The 23,185-nt window shown below is 51.6% G+C and overlaps 9 protein-coding genes across 9 annotated transcripts; 5 read left to right on the top strand and 4 right to left on the bottom strand.

Annotated features, from left to right (window-relative positions):
- The first annotated feature begins 154 nt into the window (after positions 1-154).
- Positions 155-2,204, top strand: BO85DRAFT_450382 (uncharacterized protein). The gene is made up of 2 exons (XM_025660362.1): positions 155-368; positions 422-2,204. The coding sequence occupies exons 1-2, from the start codon at positions 280-282 to the stop codon at positions 1,995-1,997; spliced, it is 1,665 nt and encodes a 554-aa protein (XP_025514271.1). The 5' UTR covers positions 155-279; the 3' UTR covers positions 1,998-2,204.
- BO85DRAFT_450381 (kinase-like protein) lies at positions 2,088-4,097 on the bottom strand. Its single transcript, XM_025660361.1, has 3 exons — positions 3,230-4,097; positions 2,758-3,172; positions 2,088-2,662 (listed from the first exon to the last, which is right to left on the bottom strand). The coding sequence occupies exons 1-3, from the start codon at positions 3,760-3,762 to the stop codon at positions 2,210-2,212; spliced, it is 1,401 nt and encodes a 466-aa protein (XP_025514270.1). The 5' UTR covers positions 3,763-4,097; the 3' UTR covers positions 2,088-2,209.
- On the top strand, positions 3,998-5,058 carry BO85DRAFT_450379 (copper chaperone CCS1). Its single transcript, XM_025660360.1, has 4 exons — positions 3,998-4,108; positions 4,170-4,242; positions 4,289-4,423; positions 4,482-5,058. Exons 1-4 carry the CDS (start codon positions 4,091-4,093, stop codon positions 4,997-4,999), a joined length of 744 nt encoding a protein of 247 aa, XP_025514269.1. The 5' UTR covers positions 3,998-4,090; the 3' UTR covers positions 5,000-5,058.
- Positions 5,059-6,869: 1,811 nt separating this feature from the next.
- Positions 6,870-7,372, top strand: BO85DRAFT_48494 (uncharacterized protein). The gene has a single exon (XM_025663277.1). It carries the CDS (start codon positions 7,069-7,071, stop codon positions 7,318-7,320), a length of 252 nt encoding a protein of 83 aa, XP_025514268.1. The 5' UTR covers positions 6,870-7,068; the 3' UTR covers positions 7,321-7,372.
- BO85DRAFT_460318 (putative PB1 domain protein) lies at positions 7,351-9,115 on the top strand (the record flags this gene model as incomplete). The annotated part of the gene is made up of 5 exons (XM_025661713.1): positions 7,351-7,365; positions 7,413-7,562; positions 7,607-7,942; positions 7,988-9,031; positions 9,086-9,115. The coding sequence occupies 5 exons, from the start codon at positions 7,351-7,353 to the stop codon at positions 9,113-9,115; spliced, it is 1,575 nt and encodes a 524-aa protein (XP_025514267.1).
- Positions 9,116-9,290: 175 nt separating this feature from the next.
- Positions 9,291-10,744, top strand: BO85DRAFT_48099 (putative SNARE protein (Ufe1)). The gene is made up of 3 exons (XM_025663041.1): positions 9,291-9,451; positions 9,524-10,248; positions 10,311-10,744. The coding sequence occupies exons 1-3, from the start codon at positions 9,329-9,331 to the stop codon at positions 10,549-10,551; spliced, it is 1,089 nt and encodes a 362-aa protein (XP_025514266.1). The 5' UTR covers positions 9,291-9,328; the 3' UTR covers positions 10,552-10,744.
- On the bottom strand, positions 10,694-12,149 carry BO85DRAFT_374518 (aspartate aminotransferase; the record flags this gene model as incomplete). Its single annotated transcript, XM_025656135.1, has 4 exons — positions 10,694-10,789; positions 10,852-11,700; positions 11,753-11,884; positions 11,970-12,149. 4 exons carry the CDS (start codon positions 12,147-12,149, stop codon positions 10,694-10,696), a joined length of 1,257 nt encoding a protein of 418 aa, XP_025514265.1.
- A 1,719-nt stretch (positions 12,150-13,868) lies between these two features.
- On the bottom strand, positions 13,869-16,430 carry BO85DRAFT_48142 (RING-H2 finger protein). The gene is made up of 4 exons (XM_025663059.1): positions 15,628-16,430; positions 15,178-15,577; positions 14,583-15,129; positions 13,869-14,527 (listed from the first exon to the last, which is right to left on the bottom strand). The coding sequence occupies exons 1-4, from the start codon at positions 15,961-15,963 to the stop codon at positions 14,146-14,148; spliced, it is 1,665 nt and encodes a 554-aa protein (XP_025514264.1). The 5' UTR covers positions 15,964-16,430; the 3' UTR covers positions 13,869-14,145.
- A 1,653-nt stretch (positions 16,431-18,083) lies between these two features.
- On the bottom strand, positions 18,084-19,033 carry BO85DRAFT_450373 (uncharacterized protein; the record flags this gene model as incomplete). The annotated part of the gene is made up of 3 exons (XM_025660359.1): positions 18,084-18,129; positions 18,209-18,925; positions 18,989-19,033. Coding segments are annotated over 2 exons (620 nt in total), but the record flags the coding sequence as incomplete, so codon positions are not given.
- Between the last annotated feature and the right edge of the window lie 4,152 nt (positions 19,034-23,185).

Raw genomic sequence — 23,185 nt, 5'->3', positions numbered from 1 at the left:
CTTGGTTTGTACATTCACAACCGAGATATTTCAGGAAACCGCCATGCAGGTAATACAGGCAGAGAAGCAGCCACTCAATTCAATGCCTGCCTTGTCCAACATTGCAAATGCACCCGGCATGACCCGTCTCGTATGTACTTTGGCATCGCCTGCTGCTGGTTATTTACCAACTGGGTTCCCACTATCCAGATCATTTCCCCGCAAAGTATCTTTCTGTGCAACTTCTGCTCCAAGCTTCTGATTCACTGAGTCAATATCAGGCACTTGAATAGCACAGCCATGAAGTCTGAGGGTTCAAGCAGTGGCCGAAGCAGACGTCGTCAGTCGTTGTCGTTCTCGTCTCTTCGTCCGTCCATGAGCCGGAATAGGTAGGCGAACTATATGATCCTGTGGATTCTGCAAGCTGACAGATAGCATGAAGAACTAGACGACCATCAACACCTCCTCCCACCACTTGCGAAGAAAGCGCCCACTACCCCGTCTTTGATCCGCAAAACCCGCGGCACAACCCTTCGCTTGCATCTACATCATGGCAGCAGTGGATGCAAAGCCTGCCGAAGAAGTCAATGGGGAAAATGCACTCTTTGTCCTTCCGACCTAGGTTTCGCAGACGTCCCATTCCTCGTCCAAGCCATAACGATGATATACCTAGTCTTTGGTCATCCACGGATTCAGCCAAGGGCTCCTCCGACCAGCAGGGCACGCTCTACTCGTCGACTGTGTCAGAGGCTAGCACGGAGGAAGATGTTGAGTTTGGTACTGACCTACAGCGCATCAGCTGCAACTACCCGCCGGATGGCAACATGGACAGGTATTTACGGAGTCTGCCGGGGCCATTTGTATGGGAAGATGGTACCGTTTCCTCAGAGTCGACCGTTGTGCCTCATCGGGAGACTGAAGAATTACTTACTTTGACCTTTTCAAATGCTCGACCAACGTCGAGCAATAAAGATAGGGGAACGGAGCCTCATAATGTGGCGTCTACAGATGCTATCGGAGGAGACAATCCTCAGCCTACGATTCCGAGCTCATCCTCCCGCAATCCTAGCGAGTCGTACTTTTCGCAGGCAGCAGGCAGCGAGACCGAGGGTCTGTGCATCGAAGTTCCTGTTCCTTCCAACAGTGGCGCTTCTGAGCCACAGTTGCCGTCTGGAACAGTCGATAGTGACAGGGATGGTGCGGCCAGCGCGAGCAGACCCAGCAATCTTTCGGTGCCAATCGTCGACACAAGCAGCGCCAGACCTGTTGACACGAGCGCCAATATGGCAGCCTACGTCTCCAATTCACAAATCATAGATGCTGAGTTGGCTATAGAGTCTTTGGAGCTGTGCCAAAGGCTAGAGTTGGGTGAAAGCCACGATGGAGAACAGGACGTGATATACGAAGCTTGCGAGAATGCTAGACATTCAGCCGGTCACTCACCGAGGGCAGTGGATTCGACCAACAGCTGCTCCCCAGCAGCGCCATCAGCTGAAATTTCCGAACCGTCGAATCATGGTGGTGAAATACCTCGCATTACGATTGATATGCGCGTTACTTCTGGACAGCTGCAGGAAGGCGCCGGTAATCGCATTGTCCGCTGCATTGATTCGACAGAGAATATGCCCTCAATCCCGGCTAGAGCAGAGGATCGTCTGAGTGAACATAGTACCGATGCGTCGGTCTTGCGCAGCCAATCGTCTCAGGACGATCTGGCGTCGCTGCTAGCATTGCGAGACGAGTACTTTCTAGTGGACAAATCCAACGACCTCCGTCCGGATAGGGGGAACAACGCCACCAAGGCGGAGCGCAGCTTCAGCGGTGATGGCTGCTTGTACAGTGGGCCAGGGCTCGACCGCAACTCGTCGGCCAGAGTGCATGATATCCCCGAGATCATTGGCCCGCGCACGCCCGTCCAGGTACGTGGCACACGGCCATTCCGACGCGAGTATAACACCAGCGATTCAGATGAGTACCTTATGACATACCCGGCTATCGACAGACACTACTTTTCGTGAGGCCATGCTGACGTGAGTGATGTCGACGCCGCCTTCATTTCACTTTACATCTTACCTAACCTGTGACGTTCCTTATCACACCTTGCTGTTCAGTTTGGAAGTGTATTTTAGTGATACATCCAGGTATTTTGGATATCGAGACATCTCGCTCCAAAACCTGAATCACACGAGGTTCTATATGCACATTATAAGACATTAAACCAGGCTCCATACTAGCCCAGCCGTAGCGTAAACCCAGCCCCCTGTTCCCCCGTCTCCCCACCACCCTGCCCACCAAATACACTCGCAAAGTCCAGCTTCGGAGCCTCCTGCCCCCGCTTCGGCGCTTCGGGAGTCTCCCTCCGTCTGCGCTTCTCCATACCCGCCTTGGACGGAAACGTCGGGAACATCTCCTTCGGCTTCGGCCGAGGATCCTCCTTGAAATAGCGATGCGCCAAACACTCCTTCGTCGACATCCGCACCCCGGGATTCAACGCCAGCAACGACGAGAGCAGATGTAGCCCAGCGTTCGTCAAAAACGGGAACTTGGTCCGAGGCAATAAAGGTGGGTTTCCTCCCGCCGTAGCAGTAGATGCAGTAGGCGGCAGCCGTAGTGACTTGGCGTTCGGTAGTGATCTGAACTCAGGCCAGATCTGGGGTGTGGGCGGGCCGGTGAGGGCGAATATCTACACCACATCATTTATCAGTCAACGTGAACCTTAACAGAGTAATGGGTCTTGGAAAGAAGAGGATTGGGGGGTAGGGGAGGGGTTAGGCTCACCTTCGACACCTGCTCGACCTCATTCTTCCCCTGCAATAGCGGTTCCTTGGTCAACAATTCGCCCATGATACACCCCACACTCCACATATCGATCTCGGTGCCGTATTTCTCTGCCCCTAGGAGGAGTTCCGGGGCCCGGTACCAGAGGGTCACGACGAGCTGGGTGAGTTTCGGGGGCGGATCGCCATAGTAGCGGGCCATGCCGAAGTCGGCGATTTTGAGCTCGCCGCGGTTGTTGAGGAGGAGGTTGGAGGTTTTGAGGTCGCGGTGCATGATCCATTGGTCGTGGAGGAAGTTGAGGCCCGAGAGGAGTTGGAGGAGGAGGGTTTTGATTTCGCTGGGGAGGAAGGGTTCGGGCATTTCGTCGAGTAGGGTTTTGAGGTCGTGTTCGTGGAAGTCCATTACTAGGTAGATTCTGTGGATTTGGTTAGGATTGCGTGATGGGAGGGTTGAAGGGTGGAGGGAGGTATACTCGTCTAGTTTCGTGCCTGTTACTACTTCTCGTAGGTAGACTATGTTTTGGTGGCGGGCTTCGAGGAGGGTTTGGATCTCGCGGAGTCCTGTTACGGGGAATCCGTCTGGGGAGTTGTCCATTTTGAGTTTCTTCAGGGCTACTACTTCGCCCGTGGTTATGTCTTTGGCGCGGCTGACGAAGCCGTAGGAGCCTTCTTCGATGTGGTTGAGGCGTTCGAAGTTGGTGACGTTTCGACAGGGTCCCCATTCTTGGGCTGGGAAGGTGAGGATGGTGGGTTCATTGTTGGTGGTGGTGGTGGCTGTTGTTTGTTGTTGGTCTGGGATGTAATCGTTTGATAGTCGGCGACGTTTTGTTGGCGGTGCGCTGCTATCTGTATCAGCTTGTTGGGCTTGGAGCTTGGCTTGCTCGTCCAGCTGGCGCTGTTTCTCGGCTTTGGCGCGTCGCTTTTCTTCCTTTTCGCGCTTGCGCTGGGCTAGGATGGCTTCCGTTTCGGGGTCGTCGTCGGTGGCCCATCTGGATTTGGAGGACATGCTGCGATGGCCTGGATTGGCGTGGGGCGAATGACAATGGATGGATGGGATTGTGGAGAGAGTGCCGGATGCAAAGCAGCAGCTGTAGACAAGCTGGACGCGGACGGAATTGCGGCGAGAAAGTGATGCTTGATTGGTCGGATGACGCTATCGGCGAGAACAGAGTGACTAAGCCCGATTGGGTTGATTTCAAAGCGTCCCCGCCTCGTCCCGCATCAACTACATTCGAGGGGCATTCCATGAGAATCCACAGTTTCTTTTTTCCTTCATTCTTCTACGGTGACACTCACATGCACATTGGTGTTGTAGTACTTTTTATCCAGACAGGATGATTGAACCGTTTCAGGTGGGCTCTTGCCAGGGTTGACGATGCATCTCTTGAGGGGAATGCCTAACTAATCGCTTAGACTACCTTTGCGGTCCCGATGACCTGCGAGGGCTGCGTCAAGGATGTTTCCGCATCGCTGAAGAAGTTGGAGGGTAGGCGCATCCGCATTGCAACCCTGTGCTCGAGCTGACCGGTCAGGCATCAACAAGGTCGAGGCAAACCTTAAGGACCAGCTAGTCTTCATCGAGGGGACGGCACCACCCAGCTCGATTGTCTCCGCTATCCAAGCTACGGGACGGGATGCCATTCTACGAGGCAGTGGCACCTCCAACAGTATGTCTATCACCTGCCTACTCCAGGCAGTACACCGAGGCTGATGGCACCATTGCAGGTTCCGCGGTGTGTATCTTGGAAACCCACTCGAATAGCGTCTCCAACAAGATTCGTGGTCTGGCACGCATGGTCCAGGTCTCCTCCAACATGACCCTGGTCGACCTGACGATCAACGGCCTTACTCCCGGCAAGTATTATGCCACGGTACGCGACACAGGGGATATCTCGCAGGGGGCTGGATCCACCGGCGGCATTTGGGAGGCCGTCAAGGCTAAAGTGCTGGGTTCGGAGCCAGTCAAGGAACCCCGCGGCATTTTTGGCTCGGTTGAGGTGAACGACAAGGGCCGGGGCAATGTATTTTTGGATCGCCCGGTAGCGGTGTGGGAGATGATTGGGCGCAGTATGGTAGTGTCGAAGAGCCAGGAGGGGCCCTTTCGACAGGAAGACCCTGACACTTTAGTGGGAGTGATCGCTCGAAGCGCGGGGGTGTGGGATAACGACAAGATGGTGTGTTCCTGCTCCGGTAAGAATGTGTGGCAGGAGCGGCAGGAGCAGGTGGCCCAGGGAATGGCCTAAAGAGGAAGAAGAGAGGGAATTGAGGATGTGGTTGGAGGAAGCTAGACTGGCGGGTGTGTCTATGTATAGCAAGCAGTGCGGTCAGTGGTTAGAGTGTGCATAGTACTAGGGATAGGATACCCACGATCGATGATCGATCAGCCCTGAGATAAGGAATACGAGCAAGCATGAGTGACGATATTCTAGCGCATTGCCGAACTTTTAAATAGAAACGCGTGGGCGAGGGGTTTCCAGAAATAGAGACCGGACCAGGGTACCCATTGCATCACCGATAGTTTGTGTTTGTGGTGGTGGTTGGTGGTGATGGTGATGGTGGATGGGGATAGAGATGGACGAGGGATCCAATGGTAGACACCCCAGACTCAGGTGACCGACGAGTATGCAGGAGAGCTGCACGACAGAGCGACTAGTCGGGGGACTACGGTGGCTCGCAGCTAAAGATAGGTCAGCCAGCAGCGTCTACAGGACTAGTCGTAGTCTAGTCACAACGGTCGTCGAGGGGTTGATGAAGGCGGGGGGAGAGAAATCGAATGGAATGGTTAGTTAGTTGCTTAGTGGATAGTGATTAATGCTGGTAATTATTGCACCAACCGCGAGGGTCCATCTGCGAGGGTCGGAGAGGAACCCCAGGCAGGAAATCGGTACCGAAGGGGAGTTCGGCCATTTCCTGCAAGCGCCGTGGCGGGGACACCCAAAAGTTAATCATCCCCTGAGAGAGTGGAAAAAAAAGAAGGATTGGGACAACGTGATGCGAATTTTGAAGCAGACTGTGTGATGAATTCTGATTTGTCCTGGTTAATTTCTTTTCCCTCCTGTCCCGGAGGTCCTCTAATTGTATGTATCATACTATATCTTGTAGGGTGATTGATTGATTGATTGATTTGATTGAATTCTTCAGTGACATCGGAGATTGCCCACAATTCCCCACTCGGCATGGGTTGCGGAACGGGCCTTTGACCCATTTCAGCCCAACATCCAGTCTTCATCTATCCATGGCTGATGGCAAGTAGTAAGGAGATAGTGAGGTAGCATTGGAGTATTCTGGTGTAAATTAAATGGTATTGAATTTGATTGTATCTTGTATCTCCGAAAGCAAAAGACAGAAAGAGAGTGTGTATGTAAGTAGTATCTGAGTACTGTAAGGTACGGGCGTCAACTGGAAAAGAACCCCGACCAGCAGCCAATCAAGGGGGAAGAGATGGATCTTGGCTGCACTGTGATGAAGTGCCAACCCCCTGCAGGAGCCAATGATCATCACGCACACCGGATTGGCATCCTGGGCACTGACCGGGGGTGGCTTGCTATCAGCCATTCATCCGCCAGTTTCCCCCTCAGGCGTTACGAACGGGGCAGCTGTGACAGTTCCTGTTTCTTTTCATCACCACTCATTCACTCTACTAGTCAACTCAGTAGATACGCTGTAAGAGACTGAAAGTATTCCTCTTGGCTACACCGACTGACCAGACAAGCTTATACTTCTCTCCATCTCTCTCTCTCTCTCCCTTCCCATCCATGCCCGATGCCATGCCTAAGTGTCATCAATCTACTGCTGCTCACCCCTCCCTGGTCTTCTCCATCTAAACCGGCATGACGGTCACCTTTTACACCTACTACTCTTACTACTGCTGCTGCTGTTGCTGCTAAACTAACTAGCTCCCCTGTCGGCTGCATCGTCTCTGCACGCTAATCCCACCCCCTTCCCTGTTTCTTCCTTTTTGGCATTTACATGTGGATTTGACTTCTTCCATCGCGATCCGTACCTCTTTCTCTCCCGTCCCGCTGGAATTCAATTATCTCAGGGCACACACACCACAACCCACATTTTACAATCCACAACCCAATCTGCAAACTCAAAGAACAGACCCGTTTTTACGAATCTCTGCCAATCCTTCCCTCGAATCACCTCACATTGCCCGTGCTCCCCTCATCCCATCACTCATCACATCCAGCCAACGGCCCTCCTTGCGTCTTGGCTGGTCTCCGGTCCCTCTTAGCGGCTGGGTCGCTGGATCCGTGATCTAATTATATATCCGATCCAACTCTCGGCTCTCGACGCTTGGGTAGTGCGCATGGTCAATCACTCCTTCACGGTGGTTATCGCTCTCTCGACTAGCAGCCACACCGACTGCCGCGTGCCGACCCCAACCGGCTTACCCTCGATTGGATCCCCTTTACGGCATCGTCCCAGTGGACTCGCTGCCCCTCGTCACATCCCTGCTCCAGCGTGGCCAGGACCCAGCCATTGCGTCTTGGCCATAGCCAGTCGCATACATATACACTCGCTAGTTGCTGCGGCGTCTCGCCTCGCCCAAGTCAACTAGGCCAGTGGCCGTGCTACGGACAACTTGACCATGTCCTTGAAGCAGGTACTTATGACAGCCTTATGGTTTAGGACGATGCTAATGTGGGCTAGGAAATCGAAACCTGGGTACAGGCCCTTGACCACTACGATAATCAAGAATATGATGAAGCTCTTAGGGTCTTTGGTGCGATTGCAGAGACCTCCAAGATTCTCTTCAACTGCGGGGTCATCTATGCCACGTTAGGAGAACATGAAAGAGCGGTAGGTTACCTTATTAATTCTCTGATCATTACTGACGAGAGCAGGTTGAGTGCTACCAGCGGGCTGTCGGCCTGGACCAGTATCTGGCTATTGCCTACTTCCAAGAGGGAGTGTCCAACTTTCTTCTGGGGGACTTCGAGGAGGCATTGGCTAATTTCAATGACACGCTGCTCTACCTCCGGGGCAACACCTCCATCGACTATGAGCAGTTGGGCTTGAAGTTCCGGCTGTTCTCCTGTGAGGTGTTGTTCAATCGCGGCCTGTGCTATATATACCTGCAGCAAATGGGACCTGGCATGCAAGATCTCCAATATGCATCAAAAGAGAAAGTCACGCCCGACCACGACGTGATCGACGATGCTATTCGTGAGCAAGCGGCGGTAGGTCAGCTTCCTCTTGTGAGAGTGATGATACTGACGGAACAGGGCTACACGGTCTTTTCGATCCCGGTGGGAGTGGTGTACCGACCCAACGAGGCCAAGGTCAAGAACCTCAAGGCAAAAGACTACCTGGGCAAGTCCCGGCTGATTGCCGCATCCGAGCGCAGCAGCATGCCGTCCGCAGCCAGCGATGACCTCAAGCGAACCATGTCCATGCTGGACCACCGAAAGCCAGAGACGCTGCCGTTTGCCACGTCGCACCTGGTGCATAAAAACCTGCAGAGTCGGAGCCGTCAGCAATCGGAGCCGCCTCTGAACCGTAATCTCTTCCCTCCTACTCCCCCGCCGGACGCAGACAAGGCGAGTACCAACAGCTCCACAGGTAGTCTCGCGATGAACAGTCGACCGGGGTCCATCCGGGCAGCGCGCCCGCCCCGGCTCGACCTGACGGCGGGCCACAGTACAGAAACGCTGGTCGAAAAGCCGCGGATCGGCACGACGCGCACGGCGTCCGAGTCGCGGGCAGGTCCGGGTCGACCGGGGCCGGGGCCGGGGTCAGGGCCACGAGGGCCGGGCGAGTCCCATGGTCATCGACGAGGCATGAGTGACACGGGCTTTGCCCCTACGGTGAGCTCGGAGGAGTCGTATTCGGGCACTCGATCGATGCCAGCGGGCGCCACCTGGCGCCGTCAACAAGAGCGGTATATTGACGAGCAAGAAGAGTATGCCAGTGATGCATACGAGGACAACGGACCGGACGGTGAGTTTGAGATCATGGGAACGCGGCCGCAGGCGTCTCCGAACCGGGGATCGCGGCGGGGGACGTCACGACGGCCGGAGGTGCGCAAGTTCCGAGTGAAGGCGCACTCGCGAGAAGATACACGGTACATCATGATGGAGCCGACGATTGAGTTTAGGGAGTTTGAGAGTCGGATCCGGGACAAGTTTGGGTTCCGCACATTGCTGCGAATCCGCATGCAAGATGATGGGGATATGATTACGATGGTGGACCAGGAGGATCTAGACTTGTTGATGGCGGGGTCGCGCGAGGTGGCGCGGCGAGAGGGGAGCGAGATGGGCAAGATGGAGGTATATACACCCACTTGACTGCAACGAGAGAAGAGATCGTGCTAACTATGACAGATATGGGTTGAGGAGCGAGGCGTGATTTAGGATTGCATTAGCGTATACCCTGGAGTTTGGTTGATATGGTATGGTTGTAAGGCTGTATGGCTGGTATGGATGATATGAATTATGACAATGCATAAACACGTAAGCACACATCACGTGATTAACACCTATCCGTAGCTTGATGTAGTGTAGATACAAGCCAGCTCGCACCAACAGACCACAACCCCGAAGTTGTATATAGCAACACACAGCACAATGACCGACCTCACCCCCACATTCACCCAACTGGTGCACAGCAAATCGCCGACCTCGAAACTCTCCACAGGGTACATGACGACCGAAATCGCCGACGAATTCCTCAAAGAAGCCTACCGAATTGTATACCCATCCCATACCATCTCCCATTATCCATCCACCACATACTAACAAACACCTACCCAACTGAAATAGAACAATCACATCACTTCATTACTATCCTACCTCCAAACCATCCGCCCATCCTACCTCTCCCTCACCAACACAAAACCAACCACCACCACCACCACCCCCAAACACCAAACCGAGTTACTAGACGACTCCGCCCGCGACACCATAACCACCACGACCTCAACCCTCCTCTCCAACCTCTCCACATCAATAACCACCCTCAGCGCAGCAGAGAATCTCCGGCAGGAGACCGTTTCGCGGAGCATCGCACAGAGATTCGGGAAGGGATTATTTGCCCGTTGGGCTGGCGGAGCCACCACTCTAACTTCCCCGGAGGGTGGACATGAAGGAAAGGATAAAGAACAGATTATCGAGGAGGAGAAAGAAAAGGTGTTAAAGGGGGTGAGGGAAAGCGTGCTATTCTATCTGAATGTGAAGCTGGGGAATGTGGTTAATGAGCAGAGGGATATGGTGGAGAAGAGGATTGAGAGGGTGAGGGAGAGGGAGAGGAGTGTGCTTTATAAGAATACTTCTTCGTCTGGGATTGTTGGTGGTGGTGGTGGTGGATGGGGGAGGGTGGATGGGGAGGAGTGGAGGGGGGATAATAATACTACTGGTGTGGTGGTGAAGATGGATGAGAATGAGGTCAAAGAGATCGAGAAACAGTTAACTCCGCAGCAATTGCAACTGTTTGAGGAGGAGAATGATTCCCTGGTGAGGTATTTTGAGGATGTGGTGGGGAAGGTTCAGTATGATATATATCCCCTTTATCCCTATGTTATATTCTTGCTAATGATTGACTGTGGGGTAGGAACGCAGAAAAATCCCTCCTCGAGATCTCCTCGCTCCAGCAAACCCTCGTGTCGCATTTATCTACCCAGGAGGAATATATCTCGCAGCTGGTGACGGATGCGAGTAATACCGAGGCGAATATTGGTCAAGGGAATAAGGAGTTGAAGCGGGCGACGGAGAGACGGAGTACGGCGCAGGCGGTGTTTTGGGGAACGGTGGGGTTGTGTACGTGGTTGGTTGTTTGGGATTTGGTGTTTTAGATATCATTTCATTATTACTATCTCATCTTGAATTCGAGTGTGTTTATATTTTAGTATTGTTGAGGTGTTTGTCTACCAGTCTAGCTGTTGTACCTTACATATATCCATTCCATATCCATCATCATGTCCTACCTGTGGTATATTATGAAGTCTCCCGCACTACGCTGTCCACTGCTTCGGCAAAGTAGTCCAGGTTATGTGTGTTTAGCCCGGCCATGGAGATACGGCCGTTCTTGGTCTGTCACATCATTAGTATATACCCACATGGTGATATCGAGGGGTTAGGAAGAGGGGGAATACCATATAGACATGCCACTTCTCCTTCAACACCTTCACTTGCGTCTCAGTCAACCCCGTAAAACTGAACATGCCAATCTGATCCGTAATGTGGTTCCAAGTGCCCGGCGTGCCCTTCTTCTCCAAGCGCTCCCTCAATCCCTTGCGCATCTCTGCAATGCGACCACTCATCGTCTTCAGATCCTCCTCCCACTCCTGGAACAGACCCTCATCGTTCAACACCCGGCTGGCAATGCGCGCACCGTACGCCGGCGGGTTACTAATCTCACTGCGCTGCAGAATGGCGAGCTGCGACGCGATATGCGCATTCGCCTGGGTGGCCTCGGCACCTGGGGCCGAGACGAAATGGAAGGCGCCCGTGCGCTGACCATACAGACCAAAGTTCTTGGCGAAGGATTGCGCGACGCACAGCTCGAAGCCCTGCTCGACGAAGTAGCGCACGGCCCAGGAGTCGCGGGCGAGGTCACCCGAGGCGAAACCCTGGTAGGCGCAGTCGAAGAAGGGGAAGTGGTTGCGCTCGCGCATGACGACGGCGACCTCCTTCCATTGGTCTTGGGTCAAGTCGACGCCGGTAGGGTTGTGGGCGCAGACGTGCAGGAGGATGATGGAGCCGGTAGGAGCGTCGCGCAGAGCGGAGAGCATGCCGGAGAAGTTGAGACCCTTGGTTTGCGGGTCGAAGTAGGGGTAGTTGGCGAGGGAGAGGTTGACGTTGGTGAAGATTTGGTTGTGGTTGGCCCAGGTTGGGTTGGAGAGGTAGACGGTGGGCTTAGGGTTGGAGGGGTGGAATTTGGAGAGGAAGAGAGCACCCAGGTGCACGGCACCGGTGCCGGAGATGGTCTGAAAGGTGCATACCTAGGAGATGTTAGATTGGATAGAATCACAGAAGGGATGGGGGAATGCTTACGCGGTTCTCGCGAATGGCAGGGCTGTCGGCGCCAATCATCAACTTCTGGGCGGCGGTGGTGTAGTCGGCGAGACCTTTGATGGGGAGGTATTCGTGATTGAGGGCGGGGTCATTGCGAACGAGCTCGTCAGCCTGTCGGAGTTGGTTAGTTGAGATGCTGCGGGGATGGAGGGAGATAATGATGTGCAGGTGGGGAATTGAGGGGTAGCGAAAGTACCTTCTTGACGACGGGCAGGATCCAGGGTTTGGCATTGTCGTCGCGGTAAGCGCCAATGACTAGATCGACCTTCTTGTCGGAGGAATCCTGGCGAAAAGCCTGAGCCAGACCGAAGAGAGCATCTTCTGGTGCGGCGGGCACGACGGCGGTGGAAAAGACGGAGGGGGTGGTAGAGCCCATGATGTGGGAGGAGAGAGAAGCAAGACGGGAGCGAGCGGTAGAAGTAGAGGTAGCAATGGAGGAAGAGGATGGAGAGGATGAAGAAGGAAGGGAAAAGGAAGAAGATGGAGAAGAAGAAGAAGAAGAGGAAAGGGGCGACATGATGTATTGTCAGGTCGAGAAGAGGTCACACCACCTGATTCCCTCAATCACTGCTGCTTGCGTTCACCGGCGCCAATAAAGTGAACTTGACCGAAACAGATAAATCCCGATGGATACACCGGGGCAGGGCAGATGCAGGACAAGAAAAAAAAGAAAAAGACGGGACGGAGTAGAAAGGACACGATCGGGGATAGGTTCGGAGGAGGGAGTACGGGGTACATATATAGTCTGGGAATGTTATTGATCTTGAGACCGAGACAAAAAGTTGAGTGAGGGTTGGAGAATGAGCCGAGGATGTGGCAGAGTTGCTGGACCGAAGAGTTGAGCAGATGATGATGATGATGATGATGACGCATTCACATGACTGCAAAATAATCAGATATTTAAAGCATTATCTCGACCTCTATCTGGATACTATCTATCTATTTTGTCTATCATTGAAGATACATTCCAGCTATACTGCAGTTATCGACATTAGCAAGGATTAGATGTTTGGCGGACAGAATTGCCCGAGCTGGCCTGACATCATCATATGACAGATCCACTTCTGCTTTCTACAAACGAAGTATGAAAATAGTTAAGAAAGCATACAAATATCCCTCATCTCTCCGAATCTTCTTCTTCTTCTTTATCCATATTACTACTAGATAGTACCAAAGTACTAAGTAATGGTATAATACTTCCCACTTGAGTAATTCCATCCACCATCATATCCCTAAAAGGTACTTACTTAAATCGACACTGCTTAAAACGCGGCATTAACCACCAATCACAATCTACTGTTACTCATACCTACAGCCCGACGCCAGCCGCATTCAGCCAAAAATCACTCACTTTTTCTGACTAACAATAATAGCAAAGTTCTAGGTTCTTTTTCCCCGCCCCGACCGTCTTGTCCTTTTTCTCTTTTTACTCCAGGATAATTTGTTCACAATGACAGACTAATCACAGTAGTATAGTTTCAGTGGATGAGGATATATCCAGATATCTATTATCCACTCTAGTGTACTCCAATCTTTTTCAAGGAAGGAAAGATAGAACCGGAAAAGCATTCCACCCTGCAAGACACAAATGACAAGAAGTAAGACAAAAAAAGGATGATCGCTTACCCCACGGGGTGCAATCGGGACAGCTCCTCTACGAGCCTCGCCGGATTCCGGAATCCGATTTGCATTTCGTGCTTTTTAACTGAACGAACTTGTTGTGTGTGGAATTGGGATCGTCGCATTTCGTCACTGGAAAAGTACTACTTTTACATAACTGAATAATTCGTAATGTATGCAATTGGCATGGATTTGGCATGAGATTCCGAGGTTACTTTAGGCTAACTCACTAGAGCTCGCGCGAATCCTTACTAATTATCAATTCTAGACCCATACTAGAACAGTCGGATTCTTTGTCCGAATGTAGTAGGTATATCGCTGGTACATAGGATACATTTACACACTGCTCCGGTGTATATTATGTGCCTGTTCACTGGTCATTTCCAGGTAAACCATCGGTCCTATATACACAATTTTCCCCCCGTGCTAAAAAAGTTCCCATCACTTCTAAACGCCATGTATCGCCAATATCGCCTTATAAGCAAACATCATGAGGTGATAGTTTCCCCATCATCAATCCAATCAATCATGTAAATCATAAACCCATATATCCCAGGTCACAGAAACCAGAAGGGGGAGTCGCCGGCAGCCAGGCCGGTCATATCATCCCATTCCATCAGCTTCATACATAACCGTCCCCATCTCTCATCTTCAATATAGCACATGAACACTCAATGCTCCGAATCACGCCAGCATGCACGTAGAAATAAGTAATGCAAATGAAGAAGGAGAAAAAAAATTCAAGAGAAGAATCAAGCAGGCGGCGCGTCATTCGATGATGACGATTCGACCGCCTCTCCGTGCGCCCGCGTGCGCACCCGGAACTTCTCGCGTAGTCGCGTTGTCAGTCGACTGCGTCGCCGCATTCGCTGCTCATCCGCTTCGTCGGCCGCTTCCTCCCGGTTGGCCTCTTCCCGCACGCTCCGCAGCGCCGCGAGGCGCTCTTCCACGCTGGCATCGCGCATGCGGCGCGCATTCAACGTACCGTGCAGGTAGTTGCTAATGCGACGGTGGCGGCCATGGCCACTCTCAGTCGTCGCCTCAGCGGCTCCTTCGGCCGTCTCTGGCTGACCATCACCCAGATCTTGCTCCTCCTCCTCGCCTTCTTGCTGTGGGGGGTTGAGATCAATGCGGCTGCAGAAGTTAGTAAATGTGTATATCACGTAGAGAAGTTCGATAGAATACTCACCAGAGAGGACACGTGCCAGAAACATTCACCAGCCACGGGTCAATACACTCCGGGTGGAATTGATGGTTACACGGCAGCACGCGCAAATCCTGCCCCTTGACAAAGTCGTCCGTGCAAATAGGACACGAGAAGTTCGGGTGATCCGTCGTCGTCTCCGCCGCAGGAGCATCGCTGGGCTTCTCTTCATGCGATTCAGTCGGGGGCGCCTCCGTCTGTGGCTGGTGTGGGGAAGTGACCTCCGCAGTCGTGGTCACATCTCGTTCCTCCAATTCATTGGTCGGCACCTCCAACCCCGAACCCATCTCAACATCCCCCTTGGGGCCAACCGTCTTACCGTCGGGTTGGTTGTTGTCCCCGAACTTGACGATCGGGATCGTATCTAACATGGCTCGCGCTATCCCTCGCGCTCGACTTTGTCGCGGTCGTCCCGCGGTATACCGAGGCCCATAGCGCTCCGGATGGCGGTGCGCACGCACCGCACCGGTAATGATAATGGCTAAGAAAAGGGCAGTGATAATGCCTGTAATACTATACAGAATGATCATTGCTGTGGCAGATTAGCACATGCTACCGCGGCAATGGAGAATCGGCATACCCGTGTTCGGACTCCCGGACGAATCGGTCTGGTCCTGGGTCGTTGTGGTGGGCCCCAGATACGACATGTTGGTGCCGATATACGTCGTTCCGTTCCCTGGAGCTTCGAGTTGAGACTGGACTTGCCGATTCAAGGTCGGATTCACGAGCGTAAAGACGTTGATGTAGCGGTTGGCGGATGGTTCATCCGTCGTATAATTGCAGAGCAGTGAGGTGCCACTATATAAGATGACAGCGAGAGCCTGCTGCTGTGCGGTGAGGACGTTGCCTAGCGTGGAGCTGGCATCCAAGTTCCCGGGATATGCGGATGGGTCGCAACTGATCACCGCGATATCCTTGCGGCTCAATGACAGAGAGTTGGTGGCATCCACATTTAACAAAGTCCCCGACACCAGATATTGCTAGATTCCATCAGTCTCGGCATGGTGAGGCATCGACAGGGCTGACTAACCGCAAGTTCTGCCTGATTGAGATCCACCAAAGCCTGGGTCAACGGGGCCAGACGGACGGACGTTGGCAAGTGAACCTGACTGCTGTTCAAAAGGAACCGGAGGCCACCAGTCCACGACAGATCCCCAGAGTTGTTGGAGGGCCGCACGGTCCAACCGGCCGTGTTCACTGCAGAGCCGAGGGATGAGAGGGCGAGCAGGATGATGAGGCGAGCGGGGAGCGAACAGGTGGAGGAAGCAGCAGAAGCAGCAGGAAGGGACGCAAAACGACGGCAGAAGGAGAATAAAAAGAAGAAAGGAAAGAAGAGTGAAGCAGGATGGAAACGGGGAGGACCCATCGGCGAATCGCCCAGTTGATGATGCTGGCCGGCGATGGAACTTTCCCCACAGTGACGAGGCCTACGGAGACGGCGGAGGATATGGGGGACGGACGAAGATCATGAGCCACGGACGAGGATCGGCCCAGGACCAAGAAACCAGGAGGGACCCAGAGGCAGCCGAAGAGGCACCCAACTGCCAGTCAGCGTTTGGCGAGGACGGTGATATCACCCCCGTGTAGGAACCGGACGATCCGCGGCGGCTACAACAGGATTGGAGCGACCGTAGTGGAAGGGGGGGCTATGAACAACAGTGAGAGGTAGGGATGCCTCGTCACCAATACGGGCAAGTGAAGAGCGATTGGGGCGAGTAGGAAAGATTTTGGGGTAGTGGATTGAGTACCACGGAAATTAGGAATGGTGTGAATGAGACGATTTGGAAATTCAAATGGGGTGGGTGAGTTGGGTGAGAGTAAGTGAGTGATTGAGTGTGTGTGGATCGGAGGTTCACAACCTTCAGCAAGCAGACTGGCTGCAATGGGAATTAGCAGCGGCTGGCGATGGGGGAGAAGGATGATGATTATCCACCAGACGAGGGGAGGTTGGCGGATGGCTGGCAAGCTGCGCAGCCGGGCGATCCGGCAGGAAAAGCGACGGATGAAATAAGAGCAAGACAAATAATAATGATAATAATAATGCCACTGGTCTGTCAGCCTCGTTACTATTCTTATTACTGCTGGCCCGGCGGGTTGTTTGAGAGTGAGATTCAATCAATCAATCAATCAATCAATAAATTCAGCCAATCCACCCGAGGAGAATGAGCCGTAAACGCTGCCTGTTTCCAACTTTTTAGTTCAATCAGGGGAGACAGCAAGCGAATACGAGAGGGTCGAGCAAGAGTCAGAAAGTAAAGAGCAGTGAGCAACCAGCGGGGATTCCATGGATCGACCGAGCGATGCCGGTGGATGAAGGATTATTCATCGCAGCGCCTCGGTCTGATTGCTTGCAGATAGTCGTGGCCGAGGATTTGCGGCGTGATGATGGATGCTTGCGGTTCACTGAGAGCCGAAAGGAAGAAAAAGTGGGACGCCGACAAGAGACAGTGTGTCAAAAGAGAGACACTAGAACTAAACTAGACTCAAAAGCAAGAGAGATAAAATGGAATCACAAATAGAACATTGGAGAATCCAAGGAAAAAGATGGGGCAGGATAAGATAAGCCTGGTCGCATCCACTTTGGGTCTTCTTTCTCTTCTTCTGCCCTCCCTCTGATTAGATTGGGGTGAATGTCAATCCACCCGCGATCGGAATCTCCGCCTACAACAATTCTTGAGGGGGGTCATGGAGGAATGAACAAGCAGACAAGCAACCCAATGGCAATGAAAATCCCCCATTCCACAGGAGAATAATGACGGGTCCTGGAGGCATGAGAAAGAGGCTGCAACTGGACCGAGTGCGGGGGATCCTGGGCAAACCCGCCGATCGCTTGTGCTTGTCCCAATTTTCGGACGGGAGCCGTTCATGGTTCCGGTGACTGACTAAAAGATAACCAGTAATTCCGTAGCTAGCCAGCTAACTAGCAAAGATAACCAGCTGCCAGACAGGCTATTGTCAATCGGAGGGGAAAAAAAAATAAAGGCTGACGGGGATTGACTTTCCGATTGATTAACCCTCAAAGAGTCAGGACAAGTGGCCCTGGTCAACACACGCGCACCACAAGAAAGCATTAACCATAATCTATCCCACACACCCACACCCCCAATGATGGATGCAGCAGCACGAATAGGCAGCCAGATCACCGTGCGGCATTGCATCATTCATTGAACTTTGTTTTCCCGATTCAGCACCATCCCATCAAGGGGTTCCGCTTCCAGCAATGCAGAAGGGATGAGATCTCTCTCACCGCACCGCACCATATAAAAAGCTGACAGTTGCGCTCGTGCATGGATCTCGTTTGAGAACGGGGTAAAGGATGTCCTCTCGTCCACACCCTTTCCTAGCTGCTGCTGGGTTGAAGGGAGCGCGCATGGACCCTTTCGCGGGATGGGAATTTGATTGCTTTTTCCTCGCCAACTCCGATTTCTTCCAACGTGGATTCCTCCCCTTCCAGCCAGTGCAGGAGCAATTGGTCATGATGGTGTGCAGACGAAACCATCCTCCGTCGCCAATTCAACAGTGATCGGATGATCTGGATGGGATCAGATCTGATCCCTTGATGGCGATGGTTACCCGTAACGGAAAAAGGTAGGTATGTCGAGCTGACTAACCTTCCCTGCCTTTTGACCGGATTTGTTTCCGTTTCTATCCCGATCAGGAAGGTCCAAGAACTCATCCCCGTTTTTGCTTCGCCGGTGATTCTCCGCTTCTCAAGGTGGGGGTGAATCAAGCACGTCCACAGTGAGTCTGTGTTCATTTCTCCAACGGACTCTCCGATGCCGGAGTCCATGCGTCTCCATTTGCGGGGATTCGGCGATGTTGCGAGCATGTCTGCTGTGAAGATGACGAGGCAGCGGGCGCAAGATTGCATTGAATCTCATCTGACCAAAACCAAAGGGACTGACTGACTGTTCGTGATCTGCATAAAATGGCGGACACAATTTTATTCATCCTCATGCAGGGATTCCCTCTTTGAGCACTAGGGTTAGGGTCCCTGCCAGTCACTCGCCCTGTCCGGAATAAGCTATGGATTAGGCCGATCGGAGGGATCCGCCCATCCTCAGCTTGTTCAGCTCGCTCTTCTCCAGACAGCAACATTCCTCCGACCAGGAGGTTAGCAGTAGAAAGAAGACGGTCTCTGGGGTGTCCTCCACTTCCCCCACTTTGCAGACTCGCTTTCCTCAGCCGACAATGTTCTAGCCCATCTGGTCGCTGCTGGGATGGGTTGCTCTCAACACGCCGTGTGACATGTGTCACATCTCTTTCCCTCTTATCTTCTCGCTTTAACTTGCCATCCATGTCGAGCAGGCGACCAAGCACAGTCCCTACTGTCAATAAGTAAGTTTCAGCACCTTACCTGGGAGGGAGTATAGTAGATCAGCGAGACGAACATCCGCCAATCCATCCAGCCATCAACCCTGATCGGTCACCCATCCAGCCTTTTAGCGGATCGTAGGGCGATCAAGTGGGATTGTCCTAGCAGGGTTGATGTGACCTGACCTGACCTGCCCACTGCATCCCCCCACACACACAGCGGCGGTCGCGTGTGATGATCGTGCCGAATTAGGTGTAGATAAGAACTGGAAGACGGAGAACAGACCACCGACTGAATCAGGGCGAAAACAAGAACATACAAAGCATAATGCAATTCATGTTTGTTTTTTGCTTAAAGTGCGATCGGATCTCGCTTGCTTGAATAATGGAGGATCTTCCTCTGGTATTTCTGAGCTGAGCTGAGCTACTTTTAGTGCCAAAGCTACCACCCAATCTTAACCTATGCGTGATAGCCACCCTCGTCACTCGTTCCAAGAGTATTGGCAACCACCACATCACCACTACCATCACAACCATGCAGGGTGTAGATGATGTAGAGCAGGCATGACAGACATGACATGACATGTCTGAAGATGGATTCTACCTCAGGGGAACGCCCCAATCAGACGACCATAGGTTATTGAGGGTTCCGATCTGTCGTGGCGCGCAACAGCAGCGCAGTACTACCACCACCATTACGATATACTCATCTTCCATTGAGAAGAAGTATCTACTGGGCAGTATTTCATATCATCAACACGAGAAAAGAATTACTAGTAAGATAGTCAACTAAGTCAGAATTTAGGTACCGTAGCACTCGCCCAGCAAGCAAGCACGCAAGCACCGACGAACCAAACCCGCCATAGAACACACAGAATACTGTTATATCGCGACGGTGTTATTAGGGGCTCCCGCCGAGGATTACCTCTCAGTGCTACCTACTACCTACCTATCTCTTAACCTACTTAATCCCTACGGAGTTACTGCTGCTGCTACGGATACAGCCGATTAAGACCGTCGCCGCCGCCGCCGCCATGCATGCATCCCTACCCTTTCCCCCTCTTGTGATGGGGAATAATTAAGAGAAAGGAATAGAGGGAGGGATGGATGGATGGACGGGTTGATGATAAATGCAGCGGCAGCAGCAGTAGCAGCAGCAGCAGCCACCGCCAACGATTGGCGGAAGTATCGCGGTGGTCTCGACCGTGTTCTATACTACCGTGGGGCTTGTGACAGCAGCAGGAGCAGCAGTTAGTTAAATAACTAACCTACTTACAAACTACTACTGTTAAGTAGTGTGTAGTGTAGCCAGCAACACTTGGTCCGTGTGTTCTATTTCTTCCTTACTTAATTCCCTCTACACTCGCTATCTAGATAGTCAATAAGGATGGATCTACTACGTACTATACTACACTACGGACCGTTTTCATACCCACATATAGTGGATAAATGATAGATAGGTAAATGAACAAGTAAAAAGAATGGGGCCAACTTCCACCAGTCTAATATAGAAGATTACATACATACATAACAATACCCATAACCAATTAATCATATAAGTAAGCAAGTAAGAAGACTACTTACTCAGTAGAAGTTCTAGTAGTACCCGACAACCTGGGAACACATTCCTATCGACGGAACAAGCTGCCACCAATCTCCGTCGTGGATAGATTCCCGCAACTTAACTTGCTTCAAAGTAGTAGATATGTATCCGTAGGTAGTAGATAACTGGTAAGTAACTTAAGTAACTAAGTATGGATTGTACCGTACCAAGCATGATGGAAGGTAACTCCCAAGCCACGTACATCAGGTACTAAGTTACTACCGCACTCACTACCCGATTTAACCAAAGCTCAAGAAAGGAATGAATGTGGTGGTGGTGGCTTGGACAGATTCGCCTCATCCGACCCTCGGATAAAGGGGGTGGGTGGATGGTGGGATGAGAGACAAAAGATTGGGGCTTTGTTTCGTTCGTTCGTTTCTTCTTCTTTCTTCTTTCATTTGTTTTTTGGGATGCGATGGAATGGATGGGAACTTACCGACCGACTGGGTTCATCAATTTATTTGGTTATTCTATTTACCTGGGTATAAGGGCCATGGAAAGGGTGGTGGTATGATCAGCTGGTGTCTTTTCTACTGTAGGGATTTTTATTTTTCTGGAATGAGTTAGATTAGTACTGTGTTTTGGGTACTCCGTACTTGGTCAAGGGTATACCAAGTAGGGTAGTTGGTATCTTAGTGAAGAGTGCAGTAGAGTGCTTAAAGGGGTAAATAGCTACTTAGGGGAATGAGGAAAGACCGAAGAAAAAAAGGACAGACGATAGTACTAAATTGCTACGAAGGTAGAAAGAGCAGAAGATAAAGGATAAATGAAACAAGAAAAATAATTAACCAGGGCGTGAGGCCATTAATTTATTATTTTCATGGGGGGTGTCGATTAATAGAGTCAATTAACATTGACTAGGGAAGGAGGGAGGAAAATGAATAATAAAAGAAAAAGGAGGGATGGACGAATGTGAGTAAGATATTGTGGATGGGGAAGGGATGTTTGTTCATTGTCATCCAACCCATCACGCACTAGCTCCAGGTGTCAAAGCTCCAGCCTACTGTAAGCCAGTCAGTCAGTACTTTGCTTTCTTTATGGGGGGAAGGGGGAAGAAAGAGACGACATGACATGCCTAGTTTAGCTAACTATCCGCTGGTTATAGTTCAGTCAAAGGAATTGACTGACTGTTTGACACTGACTGCGGAAAATCCTACCCTACTTCTACGTTTCAGTCCCCACTTGCTCCTGGAGGAGAAGAACGAGTCAACCTCAGGCTCGTATGGGGAAGAGAAAAAAGGCAAAAAGGGCGCCAGGAAGCGCACAGAGACAAGAGGCAGAGAGAGAATGCCATGTCAGGCCGAACCAAAATTAGCAGCAGCAGCAGCAGCAGCAACAGCAGCAGCAGCAGAGCGAAAGATGGGATGGATGGGTGGATGAATGGATGGCGGTCGAGGGTCTGGAAGAGTTATCCCGCGTCCTCCTCCCCGCTTCTATTCGAGGGCCTCGACCGCTGGAGCCCCGGCGAGATCCAGACTGATTGGCCACCGCCGCCCAGGGAGGCGCGCCCGCTTCCCTGCTGAAGGTGTTGAAGGAGGGTCACTCCCTCCTCCCAGTCGAGGGCCGAGGCCTCCCATCGAACTGGTATTGTAGTAAAATGGATCAGGGAACCCGGTCAGATGCTCTCTCTGTAACTGAAGGTATAGGGGGCCGTTGCTATGTTATACCACCCTGCTCGAAGGTTTTTTATTTTTTTCCCTACCTATTATTTTGGATTCTCACCACCACAACAACACGGGATGCGATCAAATGGTGGTGCTGTCTGTTTGGAACTACTGACGCCGTCTTCCCGATCAAGCACCAGAGAAGCTTGAAATGATTGATATTTCCGGTGCATCTGAAATTTCAAATCCTTTCGAATTCTAATTGCGAGGAACATTGGTTTTTTCTTCCCTCTGGCCTCTGTGATTTTTTCTTTTTCTTTTTCTTTTCCTTTTTCCATTCTTACTGATCAAGACAAGAAATTAAATAATAAATCAATCATAATCATAATTATCATAATAATAATAACACCTCCATCCATCCATCCCAGTGGAAGCCTAAACTTAACTTTTTTTTTTCTATTTCTCTCACTCACTCACCCTCTCTCTCTCCATTCCGAAAGAAGACAGTCGTGGAAACAAATACCAAAAATATGCATTAAATAAGATAGGCAGTTAAGAATAACAAGAACCAGAGAAATGATAAATCATCCGCTTAACATGGAAAATAAAAAGCCAAATAAATCAGTAACGATTGAGCCAAAGAAGGCACAGACAGTCTGCTTTGCACTGACTGGTAACCGTAGTACTTTTTCCCTGGTCCTCTTGGGGGGGATGTTTTTTTCTGTGTCCAAGCCCCCCATCTTCTCTCTCTCTTTCTCTCTCTTCCTCTCCAACTCTCTCTACTACTAACTCACTATTGACGCTGTTGTCTTTCTCTCTCCTCATTCTTGTCTTCATCCTGTCTTTATTCCCCCTCCCCCAGATCAAAAGTCCCCTTTTCCCGGGCGGGACCTCCCGCTGAAGCAAACGCGTTCAGGATGCGCTCCACGAGGCTTTAATCGGTCAAACAATCCGTCGACAGGGAATTCATTCATCGAGGCCCCAACGAGGCGATCAGGAACAAATCCACCGCCCCGTTCCTTTACTCCTACTGCCATTCCTAATCCTACTACTTCCTCACTACCTCT

The sequence above is a fragment of the Aspergillus piperis genome (assembly GCF_003184755.1).
Source record: "Aspergillus piperis CBS 112811 unplaced genomic scaffold BO85scaffold_12, whole genome shotgun sequence".
Classification (NCBI taxonomy): Eukaryota; Fungi; Ascomycota; class Eurotiomycetes; order Eurotiales; family Aspergillaceae; genus Aspergillus; species Aspergillus piperis.
This window is presented reverse-complemented; position numbering and strand designations above follow the sequence as displayed.